Here is a 22,410-nt window from a genome sequence, read left to right as displayed (position 1 = left end):
AGTGAGTGCAGGAAAACATTAGATTTCCATGATGTGACTTTAGGCTGCCACTTTAGGGAGAAGATTACTGCATGTGTTCTGGTATGAAGAAACAAGTGTTTATAAGGCAAAAACGTGTTTTCTTTAATTTGTGTATTGAGAACATCATCAAGGAAGTAAATTATTAGTTTTTCCCAGTCAAATCTGCTTTGGCTAAAATCATACATCAGCTTCAAACTACTAAAGTATTAAAAAAAAAAAGGAAAATATATGTCTTCAACCCATAGCTGGGTCACAGAGGTAAATGAAAATATATGATTAAGAAGAAAAGGAAAGGAAGAAGAAGAGAAATGATTTGTGTATCCTATCTATTAACGTCACATGTGTGATGGTGTTCTCATGCAATAGTGTTATGGGCTATTGGTGCAATGGTGCATTGTGTGAATAAATGTCATTGTACATTGATAATGACAAAGACAAAGATACCTGTACATTTCTTGGGACTGCCAGGTCTCTTGCCATGCATGCCCAGTTTACAGCTAAAGTTTTCCTCCCAGAACTCAGCAAACCATATGTTCCTGCGGTTATTGGACAAAGAGCGACTCTTGAAGTAACGGTCAAATGCTACCAAAAGAAGGAAAACATAATTAAAATCAGGATTTCTTTCAAAACATCCTGAAAATCTGGTCAAGTCAAGGTTGTTTCTGGCCTCACCATCCACAGATGCCCTCTTAGGAAGGATGGTGATGGCGCCTTCGGCTACCCGCTCCTGCTGGACTACCGGAGAGATCTTGGACCCCCAGCTGTCGGATCCCACCCACAGGAAGTGACCTGTCAGATTGTTGCTTTTTGCTGCATCCAGGATTCTCCTTTTAGCATCACAGGTGACGGATGAGACAGTCAAAGGGGAGAAGAGGGAGCCAATTCTCATTCAATATTTTATTCGTATGTAGCATGAACATGCAGCGTAAAAAGACATCAAGAAAGTATACGCACAAGACATACACAACCAAAGCACCACAAAACAAGACGCTGCAGATCTTTCATGCTTGATGCCTAAAAACTGTCTTCATCTAAACTAAAACTACTAAAAAAATAAATAAATAAATAAATAAAATAAAACTATTCCCTCTACTCGGAAATAAAAGAATTTCCCAGATGAAGCTGTTTGTTAAACAACCATTGTTATTAATGTAATTTACTGGTTATTTAAATTGTTATTTTACAAAGAAAGAAATGAGGAAATAATGTTTGTAGTTAATTATTAACGGAATAATTTAAGTTTATTTATTTTAATTTTTTGTGTAAAAAAAAATTGCTTTATGAATAATTTAATGTATGGCAGCTGGTAATTAACAAGTATTTTCTCACTCCAAACCCTTTTAACATACTAGATAGCATACATCCTCCATACATCCTATAACTGCTTATTTAGTTCAGATTTGTGCTGGAGTCTCCTGCAGCCCCCACACCATCTGGTTTCCCATCTTTCTTAGACTGGTAACTGGTCCATGGTGTACTTTGCCTTCCACACTATCACAAAGTAGAAAAGCACAGTTGTCTACTGTGCAAACTGCAAACCAGCAGCCAATTATGCCCTACAAGGATTTGTGAAGCCTGGCAGCATGACTGGCAGCCAGGTAAAAAGGTGGCAAATGCTGGTAGACCTCAGGAAAGACCTGGTCTTTATGAGAAAGGTCTTGACAACCACTCTCTGATCTGATTTCGCCATGTGGTAAAACCAACAACCTTTATTTGTCACATACACAATTATACAGAGTACAACATGTAGTGAAGTCCGAGCTGCAAACAGGCTGCAGACCTAGCCGCGCCCATTGCAGGGCTTGGTTTTTTAGCATGGGGGTCTAGCCAGGACTCTTACTGGATAAAGGGTGGGAATCAAACTTGTGACTCCCGCTCCAAATGTGTGTAGTCATACCACTACACTATCCAGCTGCAGGTACATAGTGGAGAAGAGGGTTCTGCTCATTGAGCTGACCATCACTTGGGAGGGGGGAGTGACAGCAGCCCATAAAAGGAAAGGTGTCAGTTTTTGGCGGTATGCCTCTTTCTGTCATGAATCGGCTGTGGCAGGCAGGGTGTAGGGCCCAGAATGAAGGCCACTCAGACAGAAGCGTAAACTCAAAGAGGCTGCTTTTATTCCAGTAACAAAAAAAACTCCATAAACGATAAACTTCCAAAAACCGAAACTAAACTAGAAACTAATACTAAACAGTAAGAAACCTGGAGACGAGGCACACAGAGGGAAAACCAAACAGCATGAGGGGACGACACGACACTGACTGAGAGAAACACAGGGCTAAAATACACTGAGGGATAACGGGGGAATGGGACACAGGAGGAGAGCACACCTGGGAGTAATCAAACACAATAAGACCAGAGGAAGCCAAACTAGACAACAAAGTAAAACAGGAAACACAACACATAGACGCGGATTTGACAAGGAGAGACAGCTGACAGGGGGACACAGAGCATCCATGGAACACAGAGAGAAAAACCAGAATACTAAGAATGCTAACATAGAAACCAAAATACTAGAAATAATAAATACTGACAAAATCAAAGTTCAATAACAACGCAAACTCGAAACACTGGGTCACTGACCCATGACCGTGACACTTTCATGCATCATTTCGATAGAGGATACACACGTGCATCCTCAGTGATAGCTCTTCCATTAAGCTTTTGTCTCTTTTTCTAAGTTTTAGACTCTTCCAATACTTTTGTTTTTCATGTTTGTCCTGAATCAGCTTAAAATTAAACCTGACTTTTTGTTTGTTATCCCTGCTTATCAAAAAGATGAGCTTCAGGCTTTTATTAAGATTTAGATCTGCAATTAGTGAATGGGTAAGACATTTTCATGTCCTACTCATGTTAATGCACATGTAAAAATATTTTATTTTATACTAATGGCTGGCCCAGTTATGTGAACACATTCCTACAGTCATACTCAAGTCTTTCATCATGTTTAAGTAAAGAAATTCTTTCAACATTTACAGTATAGTTTTTCCCCTTTTTTGTACTAGTAGTACCATAAAATCATATAATCATAATAAAGTACAAATTAAATAGGACCTTGGAATACATGTTAGATGCACAAGAAATAACCTTTTTCTTTACCGAATGTCGTCTTCATTGGCGAACATGATGACAGCGCGGGCATTGGGTGTCTCCACTAAACGGAGGATTATCTTATCAAACTCTCCAGGTCTCGGCTCACGAGGAATTTTCAGAGATTGAGCAATGCACACCCCTCCTGAGAGTGACAGAGGGAGAAAAAACAAATATTTAACTAGAAAAATTTGCATTTCCTGCGAAAATGCAGTGTGGATGCTTTAAGCTGAAGCTGTCTGCAAAAACTAGCTGAAAAAGCTGAAAAGTTGCAGAAATTGTAAAAACTTTGCAGAAGCAAAAGAAGTTTGCTAAAATGTAATAACTTAGCAGAACTGCAATATCTTAGAGGAAACATAATACTTGGCAGAAATACAATAGCATAGCAGAACTTAGCAGAAATATTGTGATTTACCAGAGACACTGTGATGAACTATGAATATTGTAATTTTAAATTAATACTATGTTTTAGCACAAATACTATAATTTGACAGAAATACTATCATTTGGCAGAAATACTATGTTTCAGCACAAATACTCTGGTTTAGCACAAATATTATAACATAGCATAAATACAATTATATAGCAGAAATGCTATATTTAGAAAGAAAAATATAATATAGTAGAAATAGTATGATTTAGCAGAAATACTGTATTTAGCACAAGTACCAAAAAGTAGCAGAAATACTATGATTTAGCAGAAATACTATGATTGAGCAGAAGTACTAAGATGTAGTAAAAGTACTTTGATTTAACAGAAATACAATTATAGAGGAGTAATACTTTAAAATGGGAGAAATATTGATACACACACACATACACAGAGCCTAAAGGGAAAAGTATTTGTGCCATGGAGTGTTAAGAATGTGAGGTCCATATTAGAAAAGCTGGTAAAATCATAACAGTTTGCAGAATTGTAATAAATGATGAATATGAATTACTAGTCTGTGACAGTGTATTAATTTGTAGGGAAAAAAACATGTTGATCAAGGTGGAATCGAACCCACGATCTTTGGCTTGCAGACCCGTGTCATTACCAACTGCGCCACTGGGAAAGAGAGGAGCCGTCTTGAAAAACAGGGTGATGAGGAGTCAGAATTAGATCGCGGTGAGAGGCGAAAAACGCAGTTTTTTGGAGTTACAAAACGTTGTGTAACTCAAAAACTAGGTGGACTAGAGGCATATTTCTTGTGCTGGGTGAATCAGCGGACTTTGGTGTACTTTGACTGCGATTTTCATTGCTCTTTGTACAACCGTCGCTGAGATATGACGAGAGAGGAAACGGAAGACCTCAGACATGATTGGCTGGCTGGGAAGCCGTGCAGGCCCTGATATGTGATATGTGTCTGAGTTCGCACAGAGGATTGGCTGCCTGGCAGAAATATATAGAAATAGTATGATTAAGCATAAATACTACATTTAGCAGAAATACTATATTAAGCACAAATCCTATAAAAAGCAGAAATAGTATATTAAGCACAAATCCTATAAAAAGCAGAAATACTATATTAAGCACAAATCTTATAAAATAGCAGAAATAGTTTGATTTAGCACAATAGTAATAAGTTAAACAGAAAAATTGGAAAAGCAAAATGGACAGCTGAAAAAATGCTGAACATGCTGAGAGTCCCTCAAATATACTTGTTAAATGAAAAAAATCAGCAAAAAAAAAATATAACAGCCACACAATCAGAAATATGTACACAGAAGGAAACACACATGCACAGAGAGACACACACACAAGATCCAATTCAGTCAACCAGTCTAAATATATTGAATTTGAATCTTAGAATGAGATCATCCCATTAAAAGCCTTTCTCTCTCTCTCTCACACACACACGCACACGCACGCACGCACACGCACGCACACGCACACACACAGGGAGAGAGAAGTAAGTTTCTAGGTCAGCCTGGGAGCTGCTGAATTTGAATCCACCAATCAGAGTGGCTGTTTACGTTTTCCCGCCAAAACAGGTGCATCTGTTTACACAGGCAGCACAGAGAGGCACAGGATTATTGCAGTCTATTTCTCATAGTGACGACTCCCCTCAAACAAATGACCATAATTTCCTAACCGTAGGGGCTAGAGCGGTCATTCTTACACCGTTTTGTTCAGAAGAGATGGGGGAATCTTCCAGTGTTAACAATTTATCATTAAAATATGAATTATTAAAGATATTTGACTTGTAATGCACCATAACTGAGTAGAGTGAAGCAAAAACTGCCTTGACTTGCCCTCAAACAACGCTTTGTAACTCGAAATCTATTTGGAGCATTGATATCATTCTTTCACCGTAAGAGACAGCAGGCTTTGGTGAACAGTCATGGAAATTTTCAGGTCTCTGTGGAAATCCAACAAAAAGTTATGACGAGAGAAAAAAGTGGTTCATTTCCAGAGTTTGAAATCTGAAGAAATCTGTGCGACGGACGAATTTCCTACCCTCAAACAAGTCCAACTCATTTCAGAACGGTAATAGGTGAGAAAGAAATTCTTGAATTGTGAGCGTCAGGAGTGTCTGAAGATATACCGGGACAAGCCTCATGTCTTAAAGTCGCTTCGTTAAGGAGATATGACGATTCAAATATGCCTCTCATTACAGAAATCCAGCGATGATTTTGAACAAGCTCTCCATTGACTTTCTATGCAGAGTTTTGAGAGTTTGTGTTGGTCTGAGGAGATTTGCCAAAATTCTATAAATCCCACAACAATGATAGTGACATTTCCTGAAAGCCAGCAAAAATACCTACGTTTTGATGTATAATTTGTGGAAGTTGAGTGAAAATTGAGCAAGTAGCAAACAGTTGTTCGGACATGAAGAGAAGACTGCAAAAGCTTCAGTGGCACACTGGAAGCCAAGAGCATAGCAACCATAACAACGCATGTATTTTGTGAAAAATCACAATTGTGCAACTCAAAACTTTAAGAGGCATAAAAGTAAAACGGTAAAAGATTTGAAAAAGCTGAATCACACATGAATAGCCCAATAATTTGTGAACATTTTAAAGTTTGAATGCTTGTTCTACGTGAAAATATGAGGAAGTAGTTAAGTTTCAGAAACAAGCAAATTTTAGCAGAATTGCAGAAGTTTCCCATTCATTTCAATGGGACAAATTAAGCTTAATATTTTAAAAAGTATAATAGTGAAAAATACCAAAAGACATAGCACACATTAGCAGAAATAGCAGAATAGTTTAAAATTTGAACGGTGAAAATCGGCTGAAAATTGCGGAAGTAGTTAAGTGCCAAAAAGTGTACGGAAGTCCCAAGAGGAACTCAATAGTGTGGATGCTTAAAGCATCCACACAATAAACAAGACTGAGACTGCTAGGGCTAGCCTCATTTTAACCTTCTGAGGTGGTAATTATTACAAAACAATTCTATTACAGTCTTAAAGTCTACTCATGTATATTCATATAAGGACATGATGTGATTTCTTTTTAACTCTGTCCTGTCTGGCAGCTTTCACAATTAGAATTATGATCTGAATACACTGTTGTTCGTGTGCTACTTTTATCTTTTTAGTTAATCATTTCTTTTCAGTGTTATTTCATTTATTACTTTATATGTGTTGTATGACAATGTGAACAAAATGAAAGAGAAAAGAATAATAATAGGAAGAGGAGAGAAAATATTGGAAAATGTAATAAAATAAAGGAGCACAAACAGAAAAGAATGATGATTTGCCAACTATTGCACCTATACAACCCAAATTTATTTTATCTTGGTCAAATTTTTACTCTGATACTCACATATGACAGCACATGAATCATCACACTTTTATCTGCTGTCAGTGAAACATATGCACCAATGTGATTCTGCATTTCCTTGTATTAATACATCTTAGATTATTTGTGAATCATTTAACATCCCTTGAATCATCCTTAAAATTTGTTTAAAGATTTCTTACATTTAGTTTTTCATGTATGATTTTTAATTTGTTTTTTTACTCTTTCAGTCTGGATACTGCTGCCGGGAAGACCTGGGTCATGAATAAGTCTTCCCGGCATGACAGTGACCCAAAACCCACTGCTAAGGCAACAAGAGAACTGCAATAGAAGAAGCACATTAAGGGCACTGAGTGGCGTAGTCAGTCTCCAGGCCTCAGTCCTATAATAATCTGTGGAGGGAACTGAAGCTTGGAGTTACTTAGTGGCAGCCAAGAAAACAGAACAATATTTTTGATAGATTACTCAGTGATTAATTCCAGCTCAGTAGGGGTGCAATGATCAGCTGCATGTGTGATACTGTGAGATTTATCTACAGCCAAGCAAACAAATATGGAGAATAAATAATTAATTTACTTGAATGTATCAGTTCTTTCAAATCAATATTATCTGTACTTTATATTAAATAAATAGTTGTTTCCCATATCTTCTTAAACAAAGACTTGTTAAACAATTTGAAGAGAGAGGAACAGTGTCACCTGTTAAAGCTAAGCTCAGAGCTGCAGAGAGAAAGGTGGAGATAAAACATTTAAGACCCTGCTGTCATTATCATTAACAACAAGTTGAAAGGGCATTTACTCTTTCTCCCCAGACTGCTTCAATCAGACTAAAACCTCCATTCTTAACTCAGTTCTGCACTACACAGACCCATCAGCACATCAGATTGGAGATGCTGTCTGTAATTTAAGGAATTATGTTTTCGAGGGTTTAAAGGTCATGGTACTGACAGTGTGACTGCAGATGCTCCATCTCACATTTTAGTGAGAGCACATCTTGTCATTCAACTAAAATCTGCTTTTCTTCACACTTGAATAAAATTGAGGATTTGTTAACAACAGTTGTTTTTGTTTCCAATTTGTTCTTTACATGCAATTTGTATTCTTCTGCAATGATAACAACTACAGAAATGTCATTTTAAGTTAAAAGAACTATTCAGCGTGCTGTTCAGTAAAGTTAACTAGTGCTCATTTGAATACAAAAAACAAGAGCTGGTATGAGCATGTAATAATGTTCTCTACGTTGTAAGCTACTAATATTTCAATGTGAAAATTTAGATAAGACACCGATCCTGTTCATAATTTTTATGGACAGGATATCTAGGCGTAACCAAGTGGCGGAAGGCTTTCACTTGGGTGGTCTCAGAATATCATCTATGCTTTTCGCAGATGATGTGGTTCTGTTGGTTTCATCGGGTGATGGCCTCCAGCTCGCCTTGGAACAGTTCGCAGCCGATTGTGAAGCAGTGGGAATGAGAATCAGCACCTCCAAATCTGAGGCCATGGTCCTCAGCCGGAAAAGGGTGGAGTGCCCACTCCGCGTTGGGGACGAGTTCCTGCCCCAAGTGGAGGAGTTTAAGTATCTTGGGATCTTGTTCATGAGTGACGGGAGAAAGGAGCGGGAGATCGACAGACGGATTGTTGCTGCGGCCGTAGCGATGTGGATGCTGTCCCGGTCTGTTGTGATGAAGAGAGAGCTGAGCGTAAAAGCGAAGCTCTCAATTTACCAGTCGATCTACATCTCTACCCCCACCTATGGTCACGAGCTTTGAGTAGTGGCCAAAAGAACGAGATTTCGGATACAAGCGGCAGAAATGAGCTTCCTCTGAAAGGTGGCTGGCCTCTCCCTTAGAGATAGGGTGAGATGTTCGACCATCCGGGACAGGCTCAGAGTAGAGCCGCTGCTGCTCCTTCACATTGAAACGAGCCAGTTGAGGTAGTTCGGGCATCTGACAAGGTTGCCTGCTATGCGCCCCCTGGGTGAAGTGTTCCGGCATGCCACACCCCACCGGGAGGAGGCCTTGGGCAGATCCAGAACACGCTGGAGAAATTATATCTCTCGGCTGGCCTAGGAACGCCTTGGTGTTCCCCCGGACAAGCTGTAGGAGGTGGCTGAGCAAGCCGACCCCGGATAAGTGGAAGAAGATGGATGGATGGATGGACAAAGCGTCTAACATGTGACAACATCGGTTATTCATTACAAGCCCTAATAAAACCTCAGCAAGACTCAAGCTGCAGAATATAGAGGTAACTGCAGAGATGCTATTTTTAATGCCAGGCTTTAGCTTCCCAAAACCTTTTTCTAGTGTTATTAATCGGCCAGCCAAATGCAGCGTATACATGGATGTAAGAATGAACTCACTGAGCACAAGCCATTTATTGAGGTTGACGGTCAACCATACCAAAAAAATAAAGAACAAATTAAAAAAGACTTTCCTAACAGAAACTAAACTGAGCACATCACTAGGAACTAGGACCATAGAAACATGCTCTTAAAAACGTTAACACTGTCTGTGAAGCTAGATTTAAGAAATAAGTCTTTAAAGTTGAAGTAGGGCTCCATGGTGTAAATTTACCTTTACACATGTTTCATGTCTACTTGAAGTCTCTCAAAAACTCAGTTTTCATTATCTCTTCTTTACACTTAAGTATTAATATTCTACTTTATGACAGAATAAAAGGGGGCTCTTTAGATAACACAACACTGAGATCATTGCATCATGTAGTGTTGTACATAACTTTAACTTGGGGTGTTAAACGCAACTGAGCTCCCGTTAAAACCCATCAATCATCTGTCTGTAAAACAATAATGATCCCCTTTAAAATGTTTATAATAACATGGACTTGATGTCTTTACATAGTTTAGATATTTCTACTGAGCTGCACATAAGGCTTTAACACTATACAGTGCATCCAGACACATTTTGCCATTTTAGAGCATAATTTGTGTGGTAAATTCAGTTGACTGGATATGATTTGGAAAGTCACGCTACAAGTCATGAAGTCAGACATGATATGTCAGACCATAAAACAAGCCATGAACTCCAAGAAATTGTCTCTACACCTCTGAGACAGAATTTCATCAAGACACAGATCAGGGGAACCATACAGAAACATTTCTGCAGCACTGAAAGTCTGACTGAGCACAGTGGCCACTATCGCCTGTGAATCTGGAAGAAATGTGGAACAACCAGGACTCTTTCTAACCAATCTGAGCAATTGGGGTAGATTGGGGCATTAGCCAGGGAGATGGCTAAGAACCTGGTGGTCACTCTGACAGAGCTACACTGTTGCTTTGTGAAGAGAAGAGAACCTTCTAGATGGACAAGCCTTTCTATCAATCAGGTTTGTATGGTAGAGTTGCCAAATAGATGCCACTTGTAAAGGGGACATGACAGCCCACCTGGAGTTTGTCAAAAGGCAACCGAACCACTCTAAGGCAATGAAAAACAAAATTCTCTGGTGTGATGAAACAAAGGCTGAACTTTTTGGCCTGAAAACCAAGTGTCATGTCTGGAGGAAACCAGGCACCGCTCATCATCTGGCCAATGCCATCCCTACAGTGAAGCATAATGGTGGTGACAGCATCATGCTGTGGGGATGTTTTTGGCAGCAAGAACTGGTCAGTGTCAAGGGAATAATGAAGCAGTAATGTACAGAGACATCCTTGATGATAACCTGCTCCAGAGTACTCTGGACCTTGGACTGGGGTGACGATTCATCTTCCAGCAGGACATGACCCTAAGACACAGCTAAGATAATAAACGAGTGGCTCCAGGACCACTCTGGAACATCAGCCTGATGGAGCTTTTGAACTTCTACAAAGAAAATAGGAGCGTCGAGGCTATAATTGCTGCAAAAGGTGCTTCAACAAAGCAATGAGCAAAAGCTGTGTTTACTTACCTACATGTTATATTTTTAATTTTTATTAAATTGTATTATTTGCAAGAATATTAATTTCCATTTCCTGCATAACAGGAAGAACTAGTACATTAATTGGGACTACTTTCATTAACCTACAGTTGACGCTGTGAAAAAATAGTAAGTAAAAAATAAACAACAGCATGTGTGTTCATGATGAGAAAAAGAGAATTATTTTATTAATGTCTGAGTTTTGAAAATTATAACTTCAGACATCACTTAAATCTTTTTCATTTTTTGCTGCTCCTTGCATTCTGTGTACTGAAATATGAATTGTGATATGTGAAAAACAACCTACGAATTGTATCTAATATCAGTAGTCACTGTAAACAGTAATTGTATGGAAGAAATATACTAATTGCTATTGCCATAATACGTCTTTACATTACAGCTACTGTGTGTAATATAATATGATGTTGTAAGATGCTCATCAGTGTTGGATTCATAAGAATGTGGAGGCGTTTCACATTATTCTTTACAGACATCAGTAATGAACAGAGGTGACCTTCACTCTCCTGAATCTTTCAATAAACCTCTGAGCTGATTTTATCTCTCAACAAAAGAGAAACCCAAACTCTAACATGAACAGAATATATGTGGCCTGGGCCTTTCATTGCTTCCAGTGTTTTTTATTCACCTCTTTTCTGTATGAAATGGTGAACAAGCTGCATTCATGTAACACTTCTAGTCTAATTATTTGCTTTAAGTTCTTTATACTACAAAGACAATTCACCCATTTATGCGCGCAATTGCTTTTTCTTTAAGGTCATGATGGTGAATTAGGAGCAAGTTTTGGGTTCAGTACCTTTCATAGAATGTGATGCAGCAAAAAAAAAAAAAAAAAAAAAAAAAGACAAAGGATGAACTGAAGCTCTGCCATCACGTAATGTCGCATACTGCTGTTTCTGATGTCATTTAGAAAAAAAAAAGAAAAAAAAAAAAAGAATGTGATGCAGCTCTGAACAGTTTAATAATAACAACAGTTTACAATAGCAGCAAAAACAAAGATGAAATGTAACTGACTGTCAACACTTATGCAAAACGCATGTTTTGGATTTATTAGTTATAGTCACACTATCTAATTCTATTACTTAGGATCTTATCAGTACTGATAAGAGCACCAGAAATATGTTAATTAGCACTATATTTTTTTTTAGTATTGTATAGTTACAGCATTATTGAGCTCTTCGTGGTTTACTTAAATGCAAAACGTTTTCCTCAACCCAGTCATTTTTAGAAGTGTATATGTGAATTGTCTGATGTGAGATTTGTGAACTTTTAACCTTTTTCCAATATATAATTCAGGTTATTTGAGGGAGTATGACATTTCAGATTATTTCACAGTCATTAATCATTAGTTAAACTCTGGTTTTCTTCCACAGTGTGTCTTTTGTTGTGTCTTACTCCCGTCAGCCCCAACTGGTCATAGTAGATGGCGTCCCTGAGCCTGGTTCTACTGGTGTTAATTTTTCTGTTAAAAGGGTTTTTTTTATACAATATACAATATACAATATATACAATTTATTTAGATACAATCTAAATAAATTGTAATTAAATCAAAATGAACTGCACTGAATAGAATAGAATTGAACTGAACTGTATTGAATACATTACAGTGATGTAGAGTTGCTATGTAAGTAGCAGCTGTCTAGTGCAAACTGATCAGTTTTAATGTGTTGAGAGTGAAATTTCATGTGGCTGTACACACTTTGAAGCTGTGCTGAGTCCAACAGGCATTCACCGTTACATGAACTCCACTGGGGAGTTAGCTTTCAAAATGAGCATGGTACATTAAAAGCTCTGTGCCCTGTCATGCTGCACTGAGATGTTAAATTAGCTGTTGTGATGTTTAACCCTAACCCTGGCAATTGCCCTAATGTGGTATCAGATTCAAAGGCAGTTACAGAGTGAATGTGGTTATGCCTCTTTACATATGAAAATATAAACAAGCCTTTTACTTTGTGATGTTTGTTATGCGCCCGATGAGTTATTGCGCCAGTGACACTGGAAGTTCTAAATAAGCTTCGGTTAGTTCGCCTGAACACTTGTGTGTATTTTTTTCTTCTTTTTTCCCGTTATTGTCTCAGCGAGCAGACAAGATGGTCTGCTCGCTGGAAGCTGTACTGAATGATACACCAGATGCTACACTGTTGCAGGCGAGCTATAGGAACAAATTTAAGGACCCTAATGTTGCATATTATTTAACACATGAGACTTTAAAATGAACTACTCGATCTAAAGTAAACTCTAAATACACTCAACAAAAATATAAACGCAACACCTTTGTTACTGCTCCCATTCCCCATGGGATGGACGTAGAGACCTAAAATTCATTCCAGATACACAATATAACCATCCCTCCCAAACAGTGGTCACAAATCAGTCCAAATGTGTGGTAGTGGGCACATCTGCCATATTGAGATAATCCATCCCACCTCACAGGTGTGCCACATCAGGATGCTGATCTGACATCATGAGTAGTGCACAGGTGTACCTCAGACTGCCCACAACAAAAGGCCACCCTGGAATGTGCAGTTTTTTGTGCTATTGGGGGTCTGGGGACCCAGAACCGGTCAGTATCTGGTGTGACCACCATTTGCCTCATGCAGTGCAACACATCGTCGCATGGAGTCTATCAGATTGTCAATTGTGGCCTGTGGAATGTTGGTCCACTCCACTTCAATGGCTGTGCGAGGTTGTTGGATATTCGTGGGAACTGGTACACGCTGTCGTATACGCCGGTCAAGCACATCCCGAACATGCTCAATGGGTGACATGTCCGGTGAGTATGCTGGCCATGCAAGAACTGGGACATTCTCAGCTGCCATCTGCCCTGAACAATGTGAACCATGATTCATCCGTGAAGCGCACACCTCTCCAACGTGCCAGACGCCATCGAATGTGAGCATTTGCCCACACAAGTCTGTTACGGCGACGAGCTGGAGTCAGGTCAAGACCCCGATGAGGACGATGGGCATGCAGTTGAGCGTCCCTGAGACGGTTTCTGACAGTTTTTGCAGAAATTGTTTGGTTGTGCAAACCAATTGTTCCAGCAGCTGTCTGGGTGGCTGGTCTCAGACGATCTTGGAGGTGAACCTGCTGGATGTGGAGGTCCTGGGCTGGTGTGGTTACACGAGGTCTGCGGTTGTGAGGCCGGTTGGATGTGCTGCCATATTCTCTGAAACGCCTGTGGAGACGGCTTATGGTTGAGAAATGAACATTCAATGCACGGGCGACAGATCTGGTTGACATTCCTGCTGTCAGCATGCCAGTTGCACGCTCCCTCATTGCTTGTGGCATCTGTGGCATTTTGCTGTGAGACAAAACTGCACATTCCAGGGTGGCCTTTTGTTGTGGGCAGTCTGAGGTACACCTGTGCACTACTCATGATGTCAGATCAGCATCCTGATGTGGCACACCTGTGAGGTGGGATGGATTATCTCAATATGGCAGATGTGCCCACTACCACACATTTGGACAGATTTGTGACCACTGTTTGGGAGGGATGGTTATATTGTGTATCTGGAATGAATTTTAGGTCTCTACGTCCATCCCATGGGGAATGGGAGCAGTAACAAAGGTGTTGCGTTTATATTTTTGTTGAGTGTATTACTGAATAAGAAGAACAGACTGTTAGGCAACTGTAGCAGCTTGCTGAGGGGCTGACATACAAACAAGATCCTAATCTCAAGAAACAAGCCAAATGATAGAAACACACTTTCACATTATGATCTGCCATGACAATGTCTGAGTAATATCTGATGGGTTTACATGCCTGAAGAAGCATGTTGCAGTCTTATCAAATGAGCTTCTGTAGAGAATTAATGTCATTGTCTCATCAACTACAGTGTACTCAGTCCTCTTTTCACTTACTGTGTGTGAAAAGACTGTAGAAGACAGTCTTCTACCTACAATATTGTTGACTTCCCTCTCAGGGGGTCAAAGGTCTTAGCATCCAGCTTTATGCGACTGCTAAAAAAGAGCTTTTCTCTATTTCCTAATAATAAAGCATTTTTATTCTTAATCAAAGATGCGATATATTATCATGTTATAATAACATTATTTTTGATCAAAATGAGAAATGTAGTTTGAGTAGGTAAAATGACTATTCTAATGGCCCTGTTGTGTGTGTGTGTGTGTGTGTGTGTGTGTGTGTGTGTGTGTGTGTGTGTGTGGCGAATGCATAAATGGTGGTTGACAAACACAGAGTTTAAAAGGATAAAAGAAAGTATTCCCCTGGATCTGAATTAAAAAGTGAATGTTATGTGCTAAAGATAAATAGATAAATTAAAGTGGAATCACATAAACTGAATGAAACATTAAGGGAATTATATCTATATGTGATTCAGTGCTTAAATGTGATAGAATTTCTGTGTTAAGAATGAAAAAATTAACTTTTATGGATTAAAGTAGTTCAAAGTTGACATTTTGTCTTAAATCATGTAAGTCAGATTGACAGAGAGAGCATACGAGAGCAGAAAGTGTGAGTGGACATCAGATGATTGGATGTTGATAATGTGATTGGATGTCCCCATGGGTAAGGTTAAAAAGATGTGACAACCAGTGGGAAAGGGAGGTGAACAGGGGATCGACCCAGGCCAACCTGTGAACCTGCAAACTGGTTGTATATCTTTTTAAGAAGAATAAACTGTTTGCTTCGAAAGGAATGTATGAGAAAGTCTCACATATCTTATCTCAGATTTAGTGTGTGACTAGAAAAATGTATAAAAAGGATCAACAGGATCGCCTAGATGAGCACGTGCATAGACTTTCACTGTGTATGCTGTTGCTCCCCTGCAAGTATATAAACACATTAAACTTGCTGCTCATTAAAATTTCTGCTCTGCGTGTCTCACTTTTTAAGAACATTTTTCTGACAGCTATCCTCAACGCTCATTTTTACTGTGTTAGATGGTCAATTCAGAAGGAGTTTGATTTACTTCCACTGAATGCCCATGGGATGCTGCTTTCCTGTTGGGTGATTATCATGGACTTAGAACAAGAGGATGAGTGCATCTTTGGATCCAGTTGTGCTCCTACCTCTCCTCATCAAAGATAAGAAAATGCTTAGCGTTAGCTACATAAGTATAGTTTAAGTGATTTAATTATTGTTTAGTGATTTTTTACTATTTTATTTTCCTTTTGAATTAGTCCTGCAAAATTGCTATGATAAAATTTCCTGTTCCTTAAAGTCTACATTGCTGACATTCACTTTTTCACTCTTTGAGGACCACTAAAGGTAACAGTCCCTTGGGGCCTACGGTATGGACCTCTATAACCAGTCCAGATTAACAAGTGCCACGACTGAGAGGGGGGCTGCCATAACAGCTGTGACTGATGCAATGTGACCTGCAAGGCTACACAGGTTTTCTCATATCAGGGCAGGCAGGGAAGACACCTGGACATCAAGGCAGTCAGGCTGGGCGAGTCCCTTCACCCACATTGGCTCTGCATTACCTGAGAGGGGGTGGCTGTAGCTCAGGTGGTAGAGCAGAGTCCCGTCTGCTCCAGTCTGCATGGGCAAGATGCTCTGATTCATCACATTGTGAACGTTAGGTAGAAAGAGAATAGAAGAAAAAGGGCTTGTGTGAATGAGCAATGTGTAAGGCACTATATAAGAATCAGTCAATTTACCATCTAAGACTTATAGTGTAACAGATTAGGACTTTTCTTTTCTATCAGAGAGCTGAAACAGATTTCTTGTTTAGGGTTGTGGGTACTGCAGACTGACTAAATCAAACCTTGTAGTAAGTTCTTGTACTGTTTAAGTTGCCAACTTCGGGAGCAGAAGAATCCTGATTTGCATTTGTTGACCTCACCACACTATTTATATCCAGACCTGTTAAAATACAGACCTGTGGCCATAGTGTGGATGGATGCATGGATGCAGTTATTCCGTTATTTAATCAGCACTGAAAACTGATTTAGTACTGGAAGGTTTCATTTCTGGTGTCATTAGGATTCTTTTACTTTTTTCAAGTGAAGTGCACCAAAAATAAATATATTCCTCATAAAGGTTTTTCTTAATGCCGTACACCATAATAACATGGGAATGGTTGGTGATATTAAAGTCCTGTTTGTGGCACATTAGTATATGCGAGGGGGCAAACTCCTCAAGATGGGTGGTGACCATGGTGGCCATTTAGAAGTCGGCCATCTTGGATACAACTTTTGTTTTTTCAATAGGAAGAGGGCCATGTGACACATCAAACTTATTGGTAATGTCACAAGAAAAACAATGGTGTTCTTGGTTTCAACGTAACTTTATTCTTTCAAGAGTTATTTACAAGTTTCTGACCACTTATAAAATGTATTCAATGTGCTGCCCATTGTGTTGGATTGTCAATGCAACCCTCTTCTCCCTTTGTACTTGAAGGTAAAGACCCTGCAATTATAAGCTTACAACACCTGTTATTCTCAGGCAGTCTCCCATCCAAGTACCAACCCTTTCCCAGTGGGATTAATACAATTTTTAATTGTGTCTGAGGAAAGCATACGTTTAAAGGCAGTAATATTAATGATAATAATAGCAACAACAACAACAACAAGTTACGACTAAACTGAAGTGTCTTAGATGGAAAAAGTATTTTGCTGTTTTTAAAAAACAAACTGTAAAAAAAAGTTTTTAAAAAGAGTATTAAACGGCAACACCAACAGACTGTAAAATCCAAACAGTATACTTCTGTAGTAGAAACTGAATTACTGCTAATAAAGAGAACATAATCAAGAAAATTCAAGAAACAGTACATAATCACATACATACATCACAAGCAAGTAACATAAAATATATTTCTGTCTATAGAAAAATACCAATTTGCTTTTTTGATATTTACTTTACAATGTGTATATTACACATTTCACCATTCAGAAATTCACATCCTGTTTTCAATAAAAATAAGTACGGTTTATATTTGTCAAAGTGTTTTAAGTTCAAGTTAAAACATGAACAAAACTAAGCCAATCACATAAAAGCACATAAAAGGGAACCAGGAAACTACTAAGAAAACTAAACTGGAAAAATGTGAAACTAGAGATGCTAGAAAACAGTAACACCAGAGCCAAATGACACGGAGGGAAAGTGACGAATCCTCATGATACAGATGAGAGGGTGAAGTGGAAACACAGCTGGAGCAAACAAGACAAAACGAGACGGGGGAAGCAAAACTAAACATAATGCACACGGGACAAAAGACTATCACAATAAAACAGGAAACAGACTGAGACCAGCCACAGGAAACAAGGGAAACACATACTGAGACTCAGACTGACTAAATACAGGGAAGGGAGGAAGGAGACAGAGACAAGAGTTGGAAGAGATCGAGGGACAGAGAGGGAGACAGAGGCAGAGAGAGAGCGAATGGGTGAGAGACAGAGACAGAGAGTGACACCAAATTTGACATTCATTAACAGACACAATAGACTACATACTGGGGACACAGGGGAGGACACAGCAAGGACAGAGTGAGACAGACTGGACACATAAGGAAAGAGAATAAACCAGAACTAAGAACTACAATCATAACAAAACTCAGCAGCTCTCCAAAGTGAACATTAGCATCTCATTAACCCTCAAGAACTGAACAACAGACTAGGCAAACTCAAAAACCTGGGACAAAGACCCAGGCCAATGAAACTAAACTAATACACTAAGGAGCCAATCATCCCCAGTTCTTAACTTTCAGGGTTGGCAGGTGGACTGCCAGAGCTAAAAATGTTTCTTCAACCATCTAAAATTTCATTGGTACATGTTTGGCAACAGACTCAGATGTTAAAAAACATATTGGAGATGGGATTTCACAATGAGGCATCCCAGTTTATTACTCAGCATGGATCAGATGCAGTCAAACCCAGAAGGTTTGGACCAGAACTTCACATATTTATAAAAGAGAAGACAAAAATGAATTGGTCAAAAATGGGACACTTTCATTTGCAGTATGAAAGGTTTTTTAGCCTCACTTTGGGTTTGTTGTTCACAGAAACAGAAATTTTGGCACAAGCTTGGCTCTGTCTCATGTATCCGCATTAAAAAAAACCCAGCTTACAGTGCTATGTATAGCCTTTGAATAAAGTCTAAAGTGGCCTCATTTGCCAAAATTTCATAAAGTGGGCACCATGTCTTTAAAATGCAAATGAGGATAAAAGAAGAGTGTCTCAGTTGCAGGAATCATTTAAACAGAGCTTGTCTTGCAATGGTTAAGCTTGTGGGGTGTTTGCAGTCACTGCAGGATGTGTAGGAGACAGACAGGGCATCATCAGAAGTCTTTTAGACACTATATGTTTAGCTTTTGATGCTACTGTTAGGTGCTCAAAAGACCAACGGCATATTTCGCTGATGTGATCAAAATGTTTTGACATGTCAGAAATATAACAGAGAAATCTGTTCTAAGTACATTGGTTGGTGAAAATAGAGCATAACTAGGTGGCTTTCAGCATTCTTTGCATTCAGTTGGCAAATATCAGCAAGCAGCTTCATTCTATATCACACTTATTCAGTGAAATAAAATAATAACAGTTGTCAGTGATGCCTGCTCTGTTCTGTCTTGGGTCTCTTGGGGGTCCCAGAACAGAGCCATAGTACCAAATAAATGAAAATAACTGAAGATAGAATCTGCAGATGGTTACTGACTGAAATTAAGTTAACCTTTTCACACAAAATGGGTTTTTTTGTACAGATATAGACAAAACGTGCTTTGGAATTAATCTGCAATCATTATTATACCAAGACAAATCTAGGAAAAGCTCTCACATGACATCTTGCAAATTTTGGATTTGTCAAACACTGTTCATCCCTCAGTTTAACTTTTCTATAGGTTTCAGTTTCACCGAAAAACTTCATCATACTATAACTAGTTTAGCAAATGACGAGTATGCTGATAGACCATATGGCTGCCAACTCTGGTTGCGCTTTGCAGTTTGCCTCCACATCTGTCTCCAAACAAAATGAAGGAAATGAATTAATGGGAAAAAACCATTAGACTCTCAGCCTTTTCCTAAAAGGAGTAGTATGTGTACCAGGATACTAAAGAAATTCAGTGGAAAATAACTAACAAACCCACAGTGAGTGAGTATTTAGACAAGATGGCGCCGAGTATGGCAGCCTCGTCGCGAGCTCCCCCAAGCAACGGCTTTCTTCTGTGTTTAATTTTACTTTTCCTTTATTTTTTCACGAGCAGCACTTGTCTCCTTGTGTACGACCGACAAACCTTACTGGACATAAAAGACGGTCTTTCTTATAACTTTCCGGAGTTCAAGTTTTGCAACACGGACGCTCCGTTTGCAGACCCCCCATTCCAGAGGTGGGACCAAGTCATTGTTTTGCAAGTCTCAAGTAAGTCTCAAGTCTTTATCCTCAAGTCTCAAGTCAAGTCTCAAGTAATGTCAGGCAAGTCAGAGTCGAGTCTCAAGTCACTGGTGTAAAAGTCCGAGTCAAGTCACAAGTCTGAAACTTTGAATTTCAAGTCCTTTCGAGTCTTTAAAAAAAAAATGAAAAAAAGCATGTTGCAGTTTTATGCTAAATGTAAATATTAGACCATGTAATTTTAAAATCTGTGTTTTTCTCAACACATGACAAAATAGTGAACTTAGAAAATATACACAAATTGTGAAATTGCACCTCTTTAAAATGCAGCTCAATTAAACCTAGCTCCAAGAATAATTTTCACCGACAGTTCTGAGATAAGCTGCATGTTATTCTTGGATGCGGTTGTAGGACCAGCTTTAAAATCGCATGACAAAAATATCATACACATTAAAAAAAAACTGCATCACCAACGTAGCCTGGAAAACATTTGCTAGTTAGATGAAGTCAGCTATCTCATTGTAGCATATTTATATGCATATTTATAATCATACGGTTCTTGGAGTGAGTGCATACACTCATGAAGTTTAGTAACTTCAGGTCACTGCAACAAGCCCAGGTACAGTTTACCGACGGATGGGTGCAGGACCTTGAAATGCACCGTGTAGAAAGTAAAGACCATCGTACGTATCATAAGTTTACCAGTCTCACAAATCGTCGTCATAAATACACATTCCTTAACCGTTTATTAATATAACCTTTGAGCTCAACGGTAATTAATTAGTAGTGGAAATAATTTCTGGTAGCATCACAGAAATGTAGCAGTGACAATAATACTGTATGCTGTAATCGTACTGGGCAATTAGTGATACAAAACAACTGTTTTATCCTGTGAATAAAAGTATATGTTTTTGTCAATGTACCATAATAACAGAGGCGAAACGCAATATTGTGTCAGGACAATTCACTATTTATGCACAATAAACAAAGGAGCATAGCGCGACAATTTCTGTTCAGCGCCAGACTTGCTTGTAACCTGTATCACCAATTATGTTATGAAAATGACGTATTAACTACTAAAAAACACTGACCTTCGTGTAAATGCTTGGAGCAGACTAACCTGTGAGCTGGAGTGTTCTGGGACGTTATATTTGGTCTTTGAATGGCTGCAATCCAGGCCATCCGTCGCGTCTTTGTTACTTCGGAAACATGGCTTGAACAATTTCTCTTCAACGACGTAATCCGATAACAACCGATCTCTTTACCCGTCGGCTTCCCGTGGCTGTCATGCGACCGGCTATTGCAGTTAATAATACAACAGCTTCTTGACATTTTTGTGTTTCTTTTTATCGCTGTGTGACTGATTTCAATTGAAAGCCTGCGTGCGCTAGTACCTCTTGCCACGAGTTCCCAGAATCCTTTGCGGTTCTACCCGTGAATGACGTCACATTTTCAATCTCTATATAATATGCATGTTAAATTTTATATTTGGGGTAAAATATCAAGTCTTTTCAAGTAAACCGGTTCAAGTCCAATTCAAGTCCCAAGTCATTGGTGTAAAAGTCCAAGTCAAGTCACAAGTCTTAGAACATTTTTTCAAGTCAAGTCTAAAGTCATAAAATTAATGACTCGAGTCTGACTCGAGTCCAAGTCATGTGACTCGAGTCCACACCTCTGCCCCATTCATCTCACCTGAGACGCCTTTGTTCTCTGGCCCTGGAGGCCGCAAACACCGACGCAGAGGGAGAAGATCTGGCGTTCTGGTTCGACTGAGACGGCGCACTAACAGACCACCGTTACCCAGTTTATTACTGGCTAATGTGCAGTCTCTGGAGAACAAGCTGTGCGAGCTTCGGGCACGGATCTCATTCCAGCGAGAGATGCGGGACTGCTGCGTGATCTGCCTCACAGAAACCTGGCTATCGGACAAAGTACCGGACTCCGCAATACAACTACCGGGGTTCTCCGTGCACCGCGCGGACAGGTCACAGGATCTTACTGGGAAAAGCAGAGGCGGTGGTGTGTGTTTCATGATCAACAACAGCTGGTGTGATTATGCGAACGTGCACCCGGTCAAATCCTTCTGCTCCCCGGACCTCATCTCTGCTAAGGACAGATAAACTATTCATAAGATTACTCTAACATCTGATTGTGAAGTCAGTTATATTCAACCAATGTAGGCAAACTTAACATTGTAGGAACAGTGGTTACAAACTTGGAAATAATTTTGTGCACACAACTTTGGTGTATCTGGCATTCCAGAAACCTGCAGTACGTTTCTGTTGGTATGATCCTTTGATGGTAGAACTAGAGTCAGGTGACAGTCATGTTTAATTCCTACATAGCTGAGCTCTCATT

At 39.3% G+C, this 22,410-nt stretch overlaps 1 protein-coding gene and 1 pseudogene across 1 annotated transcript in view; one reads left to right on the top strand and one right to left on the bottom strand.

The window, feature by feature from the left end:
- Window positions 1–22,410, bottom strand: part of LOC146665400 (metabotropic glutamate receptor 8-like) — a 170,205-nt gene that overhangs the window by 36,892 nt on the left and 110,903 nt on the right. Inside the window, exons 3-5 of the mRNA XM_085413028.1 lie at window positions 3,121–3,256; window positions 694–848; window positions 466–603 (exon numbers count right to left, since the gene is read on the bottom strand). Coding sequence (XP_085269154.1) covers window positions 466–603; window positions 694–848; window positions 3,121–3,256 — 429 coding nt within the window. The remainder of the gene's footprint in view (window positions 1–465; window positions 604–693; window positions 849–3,120; window positions 3,257–22,410) is intronic.
- Window positions 8,432–10,547, top strand: LOC146665402 (uncharacterized; annotated as a pseudogene).

This window comes from Rhamphochromis longiceps, linkage group LG7 (genome assembly GCF_057381845.1).
Source record: "Rhamphochromis longiceps isolate RC_006_pf linkage group LG7, R_longiceps_female_GT1.1, whole genome shotgun sequence".
In the NCBI taxonomy this organism is placed as follows: Eukaryota; Metazoa; Chordata; class Actinopteri; order Cichliformes; family Cichlidae; genus Rhamphochromis; species Rhamphochromis longiceps.
The sequence above is the reverse complement of the archived record's forward strand: the minus strand, read 5'-3'. Positions and strand labels throughout refer to the sequence as shown.